General features: G+C 38.2%; 1 protein-coding gene across 1 annotated transcript in view; it reads right to left on the bottom strand.

Moving 5' to 3' along the window:
- The window catches only part of LOC101172029 (cilia- and flagella-associated protein 337), a 30,835-nt gene extending 18,255 nt beyond the window's left edge, over nucleotides 1-12,580 (bottom strand). The window contains exons 1-15 of the mRNA XM_023949092.2: nucleotides 12,310-12,580; nucleotides 11,081-11,306; nucleotides 10,733-10,879; nucleotides 9,680-9,802; nucleotides 9,443-9,602; nucleotides 9,321-9,367; nucleotides 9,079-9,216; nucleotides 8,774-8,962; nucleotides 7,272-7,463; nucleotides 6,726-7,193; nucleotides 6,502-6,651; nucleotides 4,754-4,932; nucleotides 3,791-3,930; nucleotides 1,893-2,041; nucleotides 1,596-1,807 (exon numbers count right to left, since the gene is read on the bottom strand). Coding sequence (XP_023804860.2) covers nucleotides 1,596-1,807; nucleotides 1,893-2,041; nucleotides 3,791-3,930; nucleotides 4,754-4,932; nucleotides 6,502-6,651; nucleotides 6,726-7,193; nucleotides 7,272-7,463; nucleotides 8,774-8,962; nucleotides 9,079-9,216; nucleotides 9,321-9,367; nucleotides 9,443-9,602; nucleotides 9,680-9,802; nucleotides 10,733-10,879; nucleotides 11,081-11,306; nucleotides 12,310-12,380 — 2,591 coding nt within the window. The 5' untranslated portion in view covers nucleotides 12,381-12,580. The remainder of the gene's footprint in view (nucleotides 1-1,595; nucleotides 1,808-1,892; nucleotides 2,042-3,790; nucleotides 3,931-4,753; nucleotides 4,933-6,501; nucleotides 6,652-6,725; nucleotides 7,194-7,271; nucleotides 7,464-8,773; nucleotides 8,963-9,078; nucleotides 9,217-9,320; nucleotides 9,368-9,442; nucleotides 9,603-9,679; nucleotides 9,803-10,732; nucleotides 10,880-11,080; nucleotides 11,307-12,309) is intronic.
- Between the last annotated feature and the right edge of the window lie 1,646 nt (nucleotides 12,581-14,226).

Below are 14,226 nucleotides of genomic sequence, written 5' to 3'. Positions count from 1 at the left end.
AAATGAAAAAATAGCAGTAGAAACATGTGGTCATAGAAGCGGAGTTGTGTTGTGAGAGATTATTGGAATTAATAAAAATCCATACCCTGAAAGTAGACAGGTTTGAGGGTTATACTTGCTTCCATGTATGCTAACCCTGCTTCAGTAAATAATATAAACCTCTGTTTCAACATGTGCATGATTAACAACACACATTTACAGTGTCAGACACGCCTGCAAAGGGATTTGTAAATGGAGACACAGCTGACATCTTCATTGTTCTGTGGTGCAAAACGCTTAACAGTTAGTTGTTGGCAGTTCCCATGTGGAAATTGTTAGGACTAAATTGAGTTGTTTACATTTATATTAAGTCTCCAGACATGTTAGCAACTTTGTGGGACTTATTCGACAGATCCAACACAGAAACTGTTGGCTCGTGCAATCTGGAGCCATGTCTGCAGCAGAAGGAGACGGGGGGAAAAAGGAAATATGTCAATAAAGTAAATCAATTTGGGACTGTTTTTAAGGTCTGGCCAAAAAAGGTTTTTATGATATCAGTTTCACTAAGAAAACAGGTCAGAGCCTCCAAATGAAAAAGGTTGCCGTGAAATTTTCAGACTGAAAACACAGAGGTTCTCTATGTGAGCCATTTTGGCGAGTCAAAATATGCATTTTAGAAAGGTCGCAATAGTCTGGATCATTCAAGCAAAATATTTAAGTAGATGAAGGCTTTAAAACTGTTTAAAGCTGCTGAAGATTAAACTTGGAGGCACAATGGTAAAAAATACATTCCTTACAATTTTCCATGATTTGCTAAATTATTTCCTTTTTTGAATGGGTCTCCTACACACACCTTTGTTGTTTGTCAGCATAAATAAGTTCAAAGTTATAAAAAAAATGAAGCAAAACATTTGTGCAGTATGTTTAAAAAAAAGACAACATTTTTGCCAAGAAACGGGATTCTGGAGAAAGAAGGTCATTAGGATAAGAATTATTGTATCATCATTTGGGTTGTGAATCATTGTGCTACTTGTGCAGTTTTTTGTTTTGTTTTGTTATTTGCATTGAATTCAAATGGAAACCATTCATACGTCAGTACTAAATCAGAGTCCCTGATTGGTCAAAGTCTAACCAGGTTCAATTGTTTAATGATGCGCGTTTATTACGTGGAGCCCGAAACTGGACTGAACTTTTGTTCAGTCTTTTGTAGCGACAGATGATCATGAGAATTTTGGACATGGAAGCCCAAAAATGCATATTCACATGCGATTACATAGACTTTAAATTGAAACTGGTGTTTGAACGTGCATTGCTGAGGCCGATTTGAACGTAGCATCACTGTTTCATTGTTGAAAAGTGACAATTTGAACCCTATTTTACAATTCTACTACTTTTATTTATTTATTTATATATTCCTAAACCAGTATTTCTGTTTGAGTGATCAAATAACCATTTTAGTGAATGATTTTAAATGATCAAAAGGTAATGTTAATCTTAGTTCCAAAAGACCATGCGTTGAATGTTTTATCTTCTTTATTCCCTTAGCTTTGTCTTTTATGCTATTGTTCATGTTGAACTGGTAACATTTCCTTCAATGTTGTAGCATCCTGCTTCACCTGAGATAGGTAGTTGAATCTGCGATATTCCGGATCACCTTCTGCCCAAAATGACCCACATGCTTGCCGCCTGTTGTCCAGAGTCCAGCAGAACCATCGTCTGATGCTGCGAGGATGAGCAGCATGTCCGCCACCTCCAGAACCTCAACATGTCTCAGTGGCATTTTGTAAGCCGTCCATCTTTGAAGCAGAGGCGGTTTCTCTGAAAACGGCTGCACGGATGAGAAACGATCACTTACTTTGGGACAAACTGTAAAGCACACACCTTCAGTTTCATTGGTATTGACTACAGCTCACCTCATGTTGGAGTTCCAGAGCATAGGAAGAAATGTCCCAGATCTGGAGGCAGCCCGTTGTGTCACCTGAGACCAGGATGCTGTTTTTATTCTGATCTGAGCTCAGACTAAGCACACGCTGGCCTAGTTGCTCCGGAACATAGAATTTTCCTGAGATGGGGGGGGACAATGTTATCATGCAGCCATGGATCAGGAAACAACAAAAAAACCCTTTTTAGGTCCTGGACTGCAAGAAACGTTGAACAAGATTTGCCCTCACCACATACTCAAAATCTCACCAAGATGTGCACAGACCTAGTACCCGGTAAAAATTAATTTTTGATATAGTGACCCCCCCCCCCCCCCCCCAAAAAAAAGCACATCACAACGGGATAAACCATTAAAATGGAGCCAAAATCTCTTATGGGGCTCAAAAGAATATTTCAAATTCCACTAACAAAACCACAACACTTATGTCTGGGATACTGACAGGAAGTTTTAAAATTATTATGGGATGGCCACAGGACCCACAGCTCGGCAACCATTTTGTTTTTCACATTTTAGCACACCTGTGGCCTCGGGAAGAGGCTGACGTATTAAATTAAAATGAAAAATCCCCCTTTAGTACCAGCTCCAGATTTAAACTCCTCGTAGGGATTTTGATCTATCACCTCATAACTCCTCGAGCATCATTGGGAAACTATTCGAGCAAAAAGTGTTGGTTTTAAAGCTGGCAGATTGTGCAAAAGTGGCGTTCCCCTATTGCTCCCATATTTTTTACTGGAAAACTGTGAAACTTTAATACATGAATCCTTGGCTCAAGCTAAACAAAATGATACCACATAGTACTTGAATGTATTAGGATTGTGGGCATGGTTAATAAAAAAATCTTCCCTTGCCAAGAAAATTCCAAAATTTACTTTTGCTGATTGTTCTAAAAATGTCACAGATATGTTTGTCACCCAAAAAATTAAATGGTTGCTATAAAGATAAAACAAAAAAGCCAACATTTATTGAAAAAAAAACTTTTTTTAATGAATTTGTCGCATGCAGCTCTGACCAGGGTGGCAGGGGCAGAAGGGGATAGTGAGGGAGGTGTAGCGACCGCGCACCCAGTGAAGACGGGTCGAAAGGGGGCGGCTTTGGGAGCGGTTTTTGCCCACGATTCATGCAATGCTTTAAATTCTATGTGTTCATAACTTGCTTAGCAAAAATTATTTCAAATCTTACACAGATGTCAGGAAAGTAAAATAAAGCAAGAAACACTGCAAGAGTTTTGAAAACACTTGATATACAAGTTTATTTTAGGAGTAATTTAATCTTGGATTTGATGGGAAAGTTTTCCCTTTTGTGACCTTCCTCCAATGGTCCTTCAAGGAGCTTCTAGTATTTTCAGATTGGCTTCAAATTCAGGACTGGGTTTGAGTTACTTATTTAAACTTTGGCTTTTGATCTAATTTAACTCAAAAACACTATTTTATGCTTTGCATTAACTGAATTGTAGTAGCTTTTAGGAGCAGAAGGATTTTTTGAAATGTAAAACTGTGGGGTGAACCCTTAAAATAACCCCAGACGAGCCCCCACTCCAAAGGATCTTTGTCTTGTCTGCATGAATTCTCAGAGACCCACAGATGCAGAGTTGCAACGGTTCACTTGCACTCGTACAAACAAACCCAAGCAGGCCCGTACACATACGCATTGGTCACAGGACTTGAATCCCACACCACTAAACACAGATGGGATCTGGAAAGAGACATAGTTGTGGCTTGCCAAGAATGGGACCGGCGGGAGGCCAATTCGACAGTTCAGCTCGACTGTCAGAGCTTGTGCTGCGTGTTAATCCATCTTTAAGTTGTAGCAACTGACAGATGTTTATCAGCTGGTCGTTGCTTGACTGCTGCACCCTTTTTCTCTGCTCACCATAAACATGATGTTCTCCAGTGATGTTCCGGAAACACACACAGCCAGCTTGAGAGGACACCAGGACAACTTGAGTTTTGGACTCCTCATTTCTAGCTTGAGGCTGGAGAAAGAGGAGGCTGTCCACAAGCTCTTTTTCTCTGCATGCACACAAGAAATCAAGCAAAAACAGGTCGTTATGCCCAATGTGGTTCATTTACTTGGCTTTGCTTTTTTTGCTTTTGGTGATGATTTTATTGTAGGTTCATCTCCTACACTGTGGATACTTATTATATGCAGATTCAGTTTCATAGTCAATGTTCACTAATTCGTAGACCTGCTTTTAAAACAATTTCCAATAAAGAACCACTCTAACCATCTTTTGATCTAGTTCTTAAAACATTCCCAGTGGTATTTAAATTGTGATTATGTGGGTTTTAGCCCAACAAAAAGTGTAGTTTTCTAGGACATATTTTCTGCAGGAGTTAATTAAAAATTCACCTCTAAGGTGTGGGTGGGACCATTGGTGCAGAGAAACCCCACCCCACTTCCTGAAATGCTTAAAAATGCTATTTTAAGCTTAAATTTCTGTATAAATATCCTCAACCATCAGAAAAATGCCACAAGACCACCAAAAACACTATTTTTATTAGAGTGGATCTGTAAGTAAATACAAAAAAAAAAAAAAATAAAAAATAAAAACTATGTTTTTGTCATATCCTACTTACTACCAGCAATGATTTTGACTGGAGGATGTCATTAAAATATGCAGAATTTCTTTCAGAAACCAAAGTTTGGACATTTAATCTTATTCAGAATTTTAGGTATTTGAAAAAAACTAACTTGATTTTCTAAAATAAAATACAAAATAGATCTATTTTTTATGTTACATTTTTAATTGTGAAATACTTAAATAAAACAGCTGAACTATGAATAATCCATGGAAACCTGATGACCGACATACAAATAAAAGCCTCATCTTACTGTGTTTCATTGTGTAGTTGGAGCAAAGGCTTTTGTGTGTCTATTCTCCATATTATTATATCTCCATCGTGATTTGCAGTGGCAACAACTCCCAGAGAAGCACACAGGCCCATGGTCACGATGTTGGACTTGGAAACCTCGCTGGACTCCCAGGAGATCTTTATGTTCACTTCAGAGTCCTACAAAGCTCAGTACAGACAGAAATGAAGATTGTATCATGTTGAGAGGATTCTTCTGTGCCAGTTTTTTTTATGCTAGTTTTAGACGTTTTCTGTCACAAGTAAAGTCCCAAAATGAAAAAAAAAACCTTTATGCTGCTTGCTGTCAGCTAACATGAGCTCAAAGGCTGCATGAACTTTTCTCTCCATGCCTGGGGTGGGTAAGCCCCTTTATATGCACTCTAAAGCTGGAGTACTCTTAGTGAGAGCTGTGAGCTCTGTTCCTGCAGACTGAATCAATGTCTTCTTGTTGGTATTTTCAGTGTTTTTTATGATAAAGTCTTTATGCAGAGACTATTAAGAAAAATAAGGATTTGTTGATAATCCAGTTCTTCCTCAAAAATCATCACTGGTGATCACTGATCATATGAGTACCACACTTGATGCTGCAGGATCATGCAGTTGAAGACCAAGGTCTGTTAGACCACTGAGAACCGATAAGTGAGCCGAACAAAGTCAAGAAGTAAAGAAATCAAAAGGGTTGGAGGAAACTTTGGAACAAGACATTGGATTATTTGCTTAAGAAATAATATTGGACTAAGAAACAAGGTCAGGATCCTCCCGGCATAACATTCAGCACCAATAAAGTGGTTAATATCTGAAACTATTCCACAACCTGTTAAGCTTTCTAAGGTTAAGTGTTTACTTACTCTTCAAATGCCTTTTTTTCCATCAACCAAAGCTTTTATGTCCATTATGTCATTTTGGCAACTGAAGTTTTTTTGTGTTACTAAATAAAATTTTTATTTTGGATGTACCCTTTAAAAACAATCTTTTATTTTTCATGCAAACGCATTGACTTTTAAAGAAATCCCTTCATTATTTTCTTTTCATGTTGGATAGCTTGCCTAATTCTATATATGACTTTATTTAAAAATCATAATCAATAAAAGACAAATAATTACCAGCTTGCAAAGCCGTCACGACCATGCAGTTTTCACGATATAGCCCAATTGTGGAAATAATTTAGAGTAAATAATTTCAATTCAATTAAAAATCTACAGCCAAAAATAACTCGAAGCTTGCAAACAACATTTTATAGATTAAAATATGGCAGAATTTCTCTCCATAATGCAGACTGCAATGCTTTTATTGAAAATGCACATAGCTCACATTGTGGTTGTAATTATATTGCTTTGTATTCTCCATTTTCCTCCCACAGCTCACTTACGTGCATGTTAGGAGAATCTGTTTTTCAAAAACTGTTTTGTGTTTGTTTCTATTAAACCTGGAACGCAGTTCAGTCAGACCTGCCTGACCCTGAAAAAGTCGTTGAGGTATAAAGATCAAATTTACAGAAACAAAAACACCTCAGATTTTAGGAGAAAGCAATTATTGCAATAAAGAGACACATTTCTTGTAATTATTTTAGCATTTCTAGTTAACAATTAAAGAAATAACTTCCAGTGACTCATTTTTCCCCAATACGCCTTAGATTTACTTCTATTCTGCCTGAGATGAAGAAGACATTTCTGCTTTTGTGGTGCTTAATGACTCTTTTCTTGTTTTTTTATCGCTTCAAACGTTTACCGTGGCTTTTGCAATGTCGTACTGAACAATCTGCTGGCTCCATCCCGCTGCAAGCAGCTGGTTGTCATGGAGACAGACCAGGCCGGTGACCTCTGAGTTTGAAAAAGGCTCCAGCTTGAGCAAGTTGTGGCCATTCAGTAAATTCCACACCTGCTTGAGAAAAAGCTTTTCAATTATAGCTTTTTATTGGGGTAAAATGGAATTAATTGGATGCAGTTTTAAACCTTAATGGTGCCGTTGGAAGCCGCAGTGATCAGCTTTCTGTGAGACGAGTCCAGCTCCATGCGGGTGAGCCTTTTCTCTCCATGAGCATGGAAAATGCAAAGACCCATCCTCCCGGTCTGAACGTCCCACAGGCACACTGATGAGTCGCTGTGTCCCGTCACCACCTGTCTCAGGGTGGGGTTGTACAGAGTACAGGAGACAGATCCAGAACTTTCTCCTCCAAATTCCCTTCCCTCAGCTGTCAACCAGCCACCCACTCTGCTTCCTTTTCTAGCCAAACGGAAGCGTGCCAGGTAGTCTTTGCAGCACACAATTAAATGAGGGTACGTCTGCTCAGGAAAAGGGGGGCTCAGCAGCAGGAAAGGAAAAGTGGCGTGCTCGGGGATGCGACTGGGCTGCAAGCACGGAAACTGCAGTGGGATCGTTTTCAGACAGACATGAGTGGAAACATCCCAAACCCTCAGCTCCTAACGAGAGAACAAACGCAGTTTTGATGAAAGTCTGAGACACTTTAGAGCTAAAGCTTTGAATGTTCAAAGACTCACAGAGTCTCTGGAGTAGCTGAAGATCTGCTCAACAGGCTGATAGATTGCAACATCCATCACAGAGGCCTGGTGACCCTGCAGCACAGCTAAAGGACTAAAGGTCACATATCGGCTCCACAGTCGGATTTTTCTGTCCTTACCTCCCGTGACCAACAGCTGCAGAGAGGAACTGTAGTCAAAGCACAATGCTCCCTGCAAATGGAGTAAAAGAGAAGAAAGTTAAGCAATAAGAATGAATTTTTGTTTGAAACAACAGGATTTTAACAGGATTTTCGTTCTGAGCTTGGTGTGGTCATGAAAAAGTCATTGAACAAAACAGGAAGTACCACTGCCCCGTTTAACGATTGCATGCGCCTCATTTTTAATTGGTTGGCGTCTCACACAATAGTGTGGCATCTTCACCGCAAACCGTTTGATCCTTGCAAAGTTTACAACCCTGTTTAAGTTGTTTTAACTTCTCTTTGCTCCACACCTGTCGTTATTCCAAGCCCAACAGTCACTCTTTTGAGAACTTCTAAAAAAACGTTAAACGTGGTGCCAGAATTACACTTGAGTAAAAATCGTTTGGTTTGAACATGTTTTTATATTTCAAGATTAAAAAAGTTTTGTTTGCGCTTATTTTTCTTCTTCAAATGCAAAATAACGTTTTGAGCACAAAAGTTTTACACTGAAAACGGTAAGTTTTGGGCTTGGATTAATGGCACAAACATCCCTTATCTCCAGGTTTTCCTCAAAATTAGCACCATTGAGAATTTTTGTGTCCATTAGATTTTAAAAAACAAGGAAATTGTAATTAAAATACATGCAAATCGTTTTGCTTCAAACTTTATTGAGCTCGGAAGGGCTCAATAAATGTTAAAAAGTTAGACTGGCATTAATTATCATTATTTTAGGAACACAAATTTTGATTGATGTGTTAAAAATGTTAGTTTTAGATTTGATTAGATTTAGGATCAGATTCTCATTTTGCCCAAATTCTGTTCTAAGATGAGTCATTTCCACTTATGACACTAGTTTTCGGTCCCTGTAATCAAATTTAACCTCAGTTAGTTCCTTTAAAAACTTAGAAAATAAAAACTATTTACTTAAAACTAGCAAAAAATACTTCTTATTTGGCTATAGAACATATAGTTTGAAGTTTATCTCACAGTTAACCTTTTTAAGCTTGTTTTTTTTCCTTTTTGAATGCTTGGGTGAAACACCTTACCTAGATTTTGATGTCTCATTATAAGTAACAACTTGCAAGCAATAAAATTCACTTTCTTTTTGCAGGGTTGACTTCTTTAAGAAAATAAAAACTAGTAGGTTCTCAAAAAAGTGCAACAACTCATCTAAAGTCTATATAAATCATTAACTGACTTCAAACTAAAGGTTGCTTTCCAAACTCGTTTTTCCGATCCTTACTATCAGGGTCACTGTGACCCAAAACACCATCATATTATTTCAAACAACTGATAAATGTCCAGAATTTAATTCTGCTATGAGAATATGATGCAAATTACCTGGCTAAATTTCCAAATATATGGCTCCTGCTTCATTGACACCTTCATAAAGACCACAGATGTGGTTTCACTCTCCGATGATGTCATGATGACATTGGCGCCGGGGTCAAACATCACCCTGTTGATTGCTGCTCTGTGGATGTTGGCGATGTGACGACAGGAGACCATGTTGTCGTGATCATCAAGGTCCTTTTGAGATAAGAAAATGGAGGAAAGTGCAGCAGCAGCAGGTCAAAGCTCCTTGAATCTCTGTTTTGTGAGAAGCAATTCAACTGAAATAGCACAACACAAAAGATAGCACCTACTGAGAAAAGTATTCTTTGTGGGCCTCTTTCTGTCTTGGATGCTCTCTTAAAAAGGCCTTTAGATGTGTTCAGAAACCACATCAAGTGAACTCCTCCTTTTTCATCTCCCAGGAGCAGCAGTGGGGGTTGCTCTGGGCGCTTGGAGAGAAAACCTCTTAGATTAAAGGGATGAATTCTTCGCCTTCGAGTCAAACATTAGTTGAACATCAAAAATAAATAAATAAATTAAACAGCAGTCCTACCTGAGAGTCAAACCCAAAACAAACAGCTGTGAGAACACATCGAAACCCTGAAACCCAACAGATTATAATCAATGTTCTTGTTATTTGCCAACGTTTCAGTTTTCACACATTTACCAAACTACCAAAAAGATGGACGTCCTCAAAAATGTCAGTTGGAGAAACTTTGACAAAGTGTGCATCCCTGTGGTCGGTCACTATGGCAACCCTGTGGAGGCCTCTCATGTACGCAGCATCGGTGACCCAGCCTCTGAGCCTGCTTGAGTGTTCTGGATCTCCAGAAACCTGGTGAACAAAGGGGAAATGGGGGGCGTGCTGCATCTGTCTGACGATGTTTGAAGGAATCTCTTCATGAGGCTCACCATGAAGGTTTGGAGGATGCGCAGGCTGCTGCTCCAGACGGTGATGTGACCCCCTTTACTGACAGTGATGTAGCGGAGTGGAGGTTGTTGGGAAATGGAAAGAATACGAACTGTTGGCTCCCGCTGAGAAGAAATGATACAGACAACAGACTGACTGGTTCGACTGGGCAAATACTTGTGTTTTTTTATGAAACACTGTTTATATAAATCCAGGTTAAAGACCCACAACTTCTTTGCTGCATTCAATTATATATACTCAAAAGTTGACATATGTACTGTTACTTTAAAATCCCACTTCGATAATCTCAGATGAAGTGTTCCCAGCGGTCTTTTAATTATGATCATACGGTTTTTAGCCAAAAAAGTAGTTTTCTAGGACATAGTTTCTCCAGAGTGGCTGGAGTCATTATAAATTTGCTTCTGAGTTGTTGGTGAGACTATTGGTGCAGAACAACCTTGCTCCAGGGGCTGGATGGCTCGATTGGCTGTGAGTAGGACTGGCACATGAGAAATCAGGGTTTGTTTCCCAGGTGAGGAGAGGAGGTTCCTCCAGAATGGATTCTAGGGCAAGACCCTTTGCCCTGTTGCCTAACTATGTTGACACGAAGGGGCTACATAGTCACAAGTCTGGGCCCGCCTGTGCCGGTCTCAAGTCCAGATTAAAGACAGGATTGTGTCAGAAGGAGCATCCAGTGTAAAAATGTCTTCCTAACCCCCCTGGGCGAATCAGTGAAATTTACTTTGCTGTGGTGCCCCCTGAAGGGATGTGCCAAAAGGTGAACAAACAATATCAGAGCTATCCAGCCGGACAGTTTTGAGCCAGATGCCAGCTCAAACAAGGACGGCAAAGGTGTACATGGATCTAGCGTTTCAAAGAATGGAGCGGAGGTTGGAGGTTTTCTACATGCTCTTCAAATGCAGTTTTTTTCTCATTTATCATGATAAGAATTAAGAAATACTTAGAAATGCAGCTTCGTTTTTTTTAAATATGTCCTCCATTGTCAGGAAAAAGCCATAAGATGCTCCTCTGTGACTGAAGGGCTCCAGAGTTACCTTGTTCTGGGAGCAGAGTGTGAACTGTGGCTGGGCGTCCAGCAGAGCAGCTGGGGGAGTGGACGCTCGCTGTCTTTCTTTGTACTCTTGAAGTAAATAAGAGCACAGCTGCTGCCATGTTACTTCCCCAGCGTGGCTGATGTCAATCTAAGGAGAAAAATAGAGTTTGGTAGCTTAGAATTCACACCAGCTGACTGGAGGCCGAGATAAACTGGACATTATTATTATTGTTGTGGTTATTAACCACAATAATAATAATAATAATGCATTTTATTTCAAAGCTGATTTATTATGTTGTGTAATAGATTTCTTTTTTCACTTTAAATGGCAAAACTTGATTCTGTGTACCTCACAGAACAATTCTTCTATCCAGGATTCTTCACTACAAGTCACAGAACTCAGTGACTTTTTGAATTCTTCCAGCTTTATTCCAGGCTGTTTGTCTGGACCGCCGCTCCTTCCCTTTGACGTGTTTGTCTGCAGTCCAACTTTTGGAGAATTGAATGCATTCAGTAGTCGCTGCAGCAGCTCGAGGTCGAGTTTCTCTGCAGGACTGGCACCGGAAGCTTGATCACTGCACCGAAATAGGAAAAAAACCTCATGTTAGCAGAAATTAAAGTTAGTCAGACATAAATGTCTCTGAATTCAATTTAACAGCAGATCCTGCCACTTTCTACCACCTTATATATCTTAGTCCGAGCAGTATGTCAGTACAGCACTTGATTGTCATTTTTTTAAAGCAACTTTTGAGTTATAGCTGCATTGAGGAATTGGTGCCACACTAAGCTCTCTGTAGGAATGAAGTCAAAAATCAGAGAATCAGAGAAATTTGACGTTAATGGATAACAGAAGCTGGTTTGTGGCGCCCCAATGTGGAAATACTGCTGAAATCTTTTTAAAAGTTATTGAAAAAAGTTATTGCTTGTGCTATCCTAGGCAGTGCGCTGAACCTTTTTTCTTCAGTGATTTGTGATCTTCACTGGTGTCCATGGATTACATGAAATCTTAGAACCTTTATCCACCTTTGTGATGGTAAGGAGAACACGTCAATGTTAGAGTGGGGTCATCTAAGATAGCACAAGGGATACTAGAAACTGCAGATATCCTTTTTAGCCTATAATAAGAGCTAATAATACTTTTAAAGGCAAATTTAACAAACAAATAGATTAAAAAAAACAGATTTTTTCTGACTATGATATAGTTATAGCTAATCCTAGAGGCAGTACTCTGTCCTGGCTAATACTTATGTATATGTGTGTGTGCTGTTTACTTGGGTATTTATTATTATTAATTACTTTTTCTTTCCACACTGCAGACAAATGGCTCATGCACATAGCAAACATGCTTATATTTATCTTATCTTATCTTATCTTATCTTATCTTATCTTATCTTATCTTATCTTATCTTATCTTATCTTATCTTATCTTATCTTATCTTATCTTATCTTATCTTATCTTATCTTATCTTATCTTATCTTATCTTATCTTATCTTATCTTATCTTATCTTATCTTATCTTATCTTATCTTATCTTATCTGATGCATAAAAATAAAAAAAAGAAGGTTATATAAACTCACGGAAACCTGGTATATTGCTCCTCCGTCTCATAAAGCATCCATAGATCCTTCCAGTTTCTTAAACCAGCCATACTCCTAATCTAAAAGGTCTTCGCTATAAGGTAACTTAAGATAACATCACAAATGATGAAGTGTAATAATATCTAAGTAGATCGAAAAAATACAACATTCTGCTGTCGAGCTCTAAATCCCCAAATCTGCTTGTGCAGAGCTTTTATGTTCCTCCAGTTCTCTTCGTCATGTCAACCTTAAACAAAACCTGTTGTCCACAGACAGGAAAGGAATGTCCTCATTGGCTGATCCTGACGCCATCCATCAGACGTAAAACCAAACAGAGAAAGTCAATAGGACGATGGGGAGCTGAAGGACTCTTAAATATCTGCCGGTCTGCTGGAGGGCAACAGAGTCCCAGACCTGACTGGGTTATTCATTGAAAGAGGCCAAGCATTCATGACCCAAAGGAGATGAGATCAGTAACTTAACATGTTGAGGTCTGTGCCGTGTTCAGAGCTACTCTAACCAAAACCGTAACTGCAGGAAAAAACAAACAGATCCACCTGTTTATTTTTTATGTTTTACAGATTTTTGATCAATATAGAGAAACCAGGAACAGAATATAGTAAGAGAAACGTTTGTTCCATTGTTTTCTGCTGAGTCTTACTGTTGGAAAAGACAATTCAAGCTTGTTTGAGTTAATTTTTGTCCAAAAAAAAGGTGATAAAATCCTTGTTGTTTAAAATGATATGGTCTTCAACGTTCATGACTAAATCTTAGCTCAAGAAATCCAAATTTACTATGAAAGTTTGTCTGTAAACAAACAAAAAAAGAGACCTGTAAGAATGAATCGATAAATGAAGCTACAGTTGCACGCGTTACCCACTAAAGTCAAGGCCAAAACATGTTATAATCTGAATAAATTAAATAAAAAAACTTTAAAATATTCAAGAATTAATTTAGTTTACACAAATTTGACCATAACAAATGAAATGACTGAGTAGAAAAAAAAGTATTATGATAAAAAGAATGAACTTAGACGACAAAGATTTCTACAAGTGACATTTAGGGTCAAATTATGTTTGACCTTCAGTGTATTTAAAATTATGATCAGAAATCATTTCCCTTGAAATTATTATTATAATTCTGCAGTTGTTCCCCCATAAAAATATAAACTTTATGAATGAAGATTTCTTGCAGAAAACGTTTATGCAACATTCAAAACTATAACACAAGACAACAACACACCATTTTTATATTTGGCTTAAAAAAGCAGCCCAGTTGATTTAATTTTTGTGTTCCTAATAGGTGTGTTGAGCACATTTCTTTCAGAGCATATTCGTCTAGCTATTGTTTAAAAAGTAAAGTAATTTTCCGTTACTTTTGTGCTTTTTCTGAGACAATCATGTCTCAGATATTCTATTTAGTGTTCAGCTTTTTTCTAATAAGCAGGTGGACCATATCTTGATTTTATGGACTACACTGACTTAAGCTGAGGGTCAGTCTTGCTTTGCATTCATTTCACTAAAAATGCAGTTTATTGGCTGTAATTTGTAGTAATTATCCAACTGTATCACCCCTTTTGTCACTTCCTGTTGTATGTCCTACTCCTCTCCAGGAATGACAAACTAACTTAAAAGTAAAAGTAAAGTCATGTTGCAAATTACAAATCTGTGACAATAATATCTTAAAGTAAATTATTACTTTTAAATTGCATTAATAAGTAATGTAGGAAGTAACTTGTGGGTTGTTCTTTTGTCTGCTTTACCCACTTCAACCGCTAGAGGGCGCAACGGCAACATTGACGCAAACTTGGTCGATTCTTTCAACTTTTGTAACTTTTTAATTCTTTTCCCTTTTCTTTATTTTATAAGAAAATCTCAAAGTCGTGAATAAAAACTATGTTTTTTCTCCTAAAATGAG

Source organism: Oryzias latipes, chromosome 19, assembly GCF_053564925.1.
Source record: "Oryzias latipes strain Hd-rR chromosome 19, Olatipes_Hd-rR_3.1".
NCBI classification, from domain to species: Eukaryota; Metazoa; Chordata; class Actinopteri; order Beloniformes; family Adrianichthyidae; genus Oryzias; species Oryzias latipes.
The sequence above is the reverse complement of the archived record's forward strand: the minus strand, read 5'-3'. Positions and strand labels throughout refer to the sequence as shown.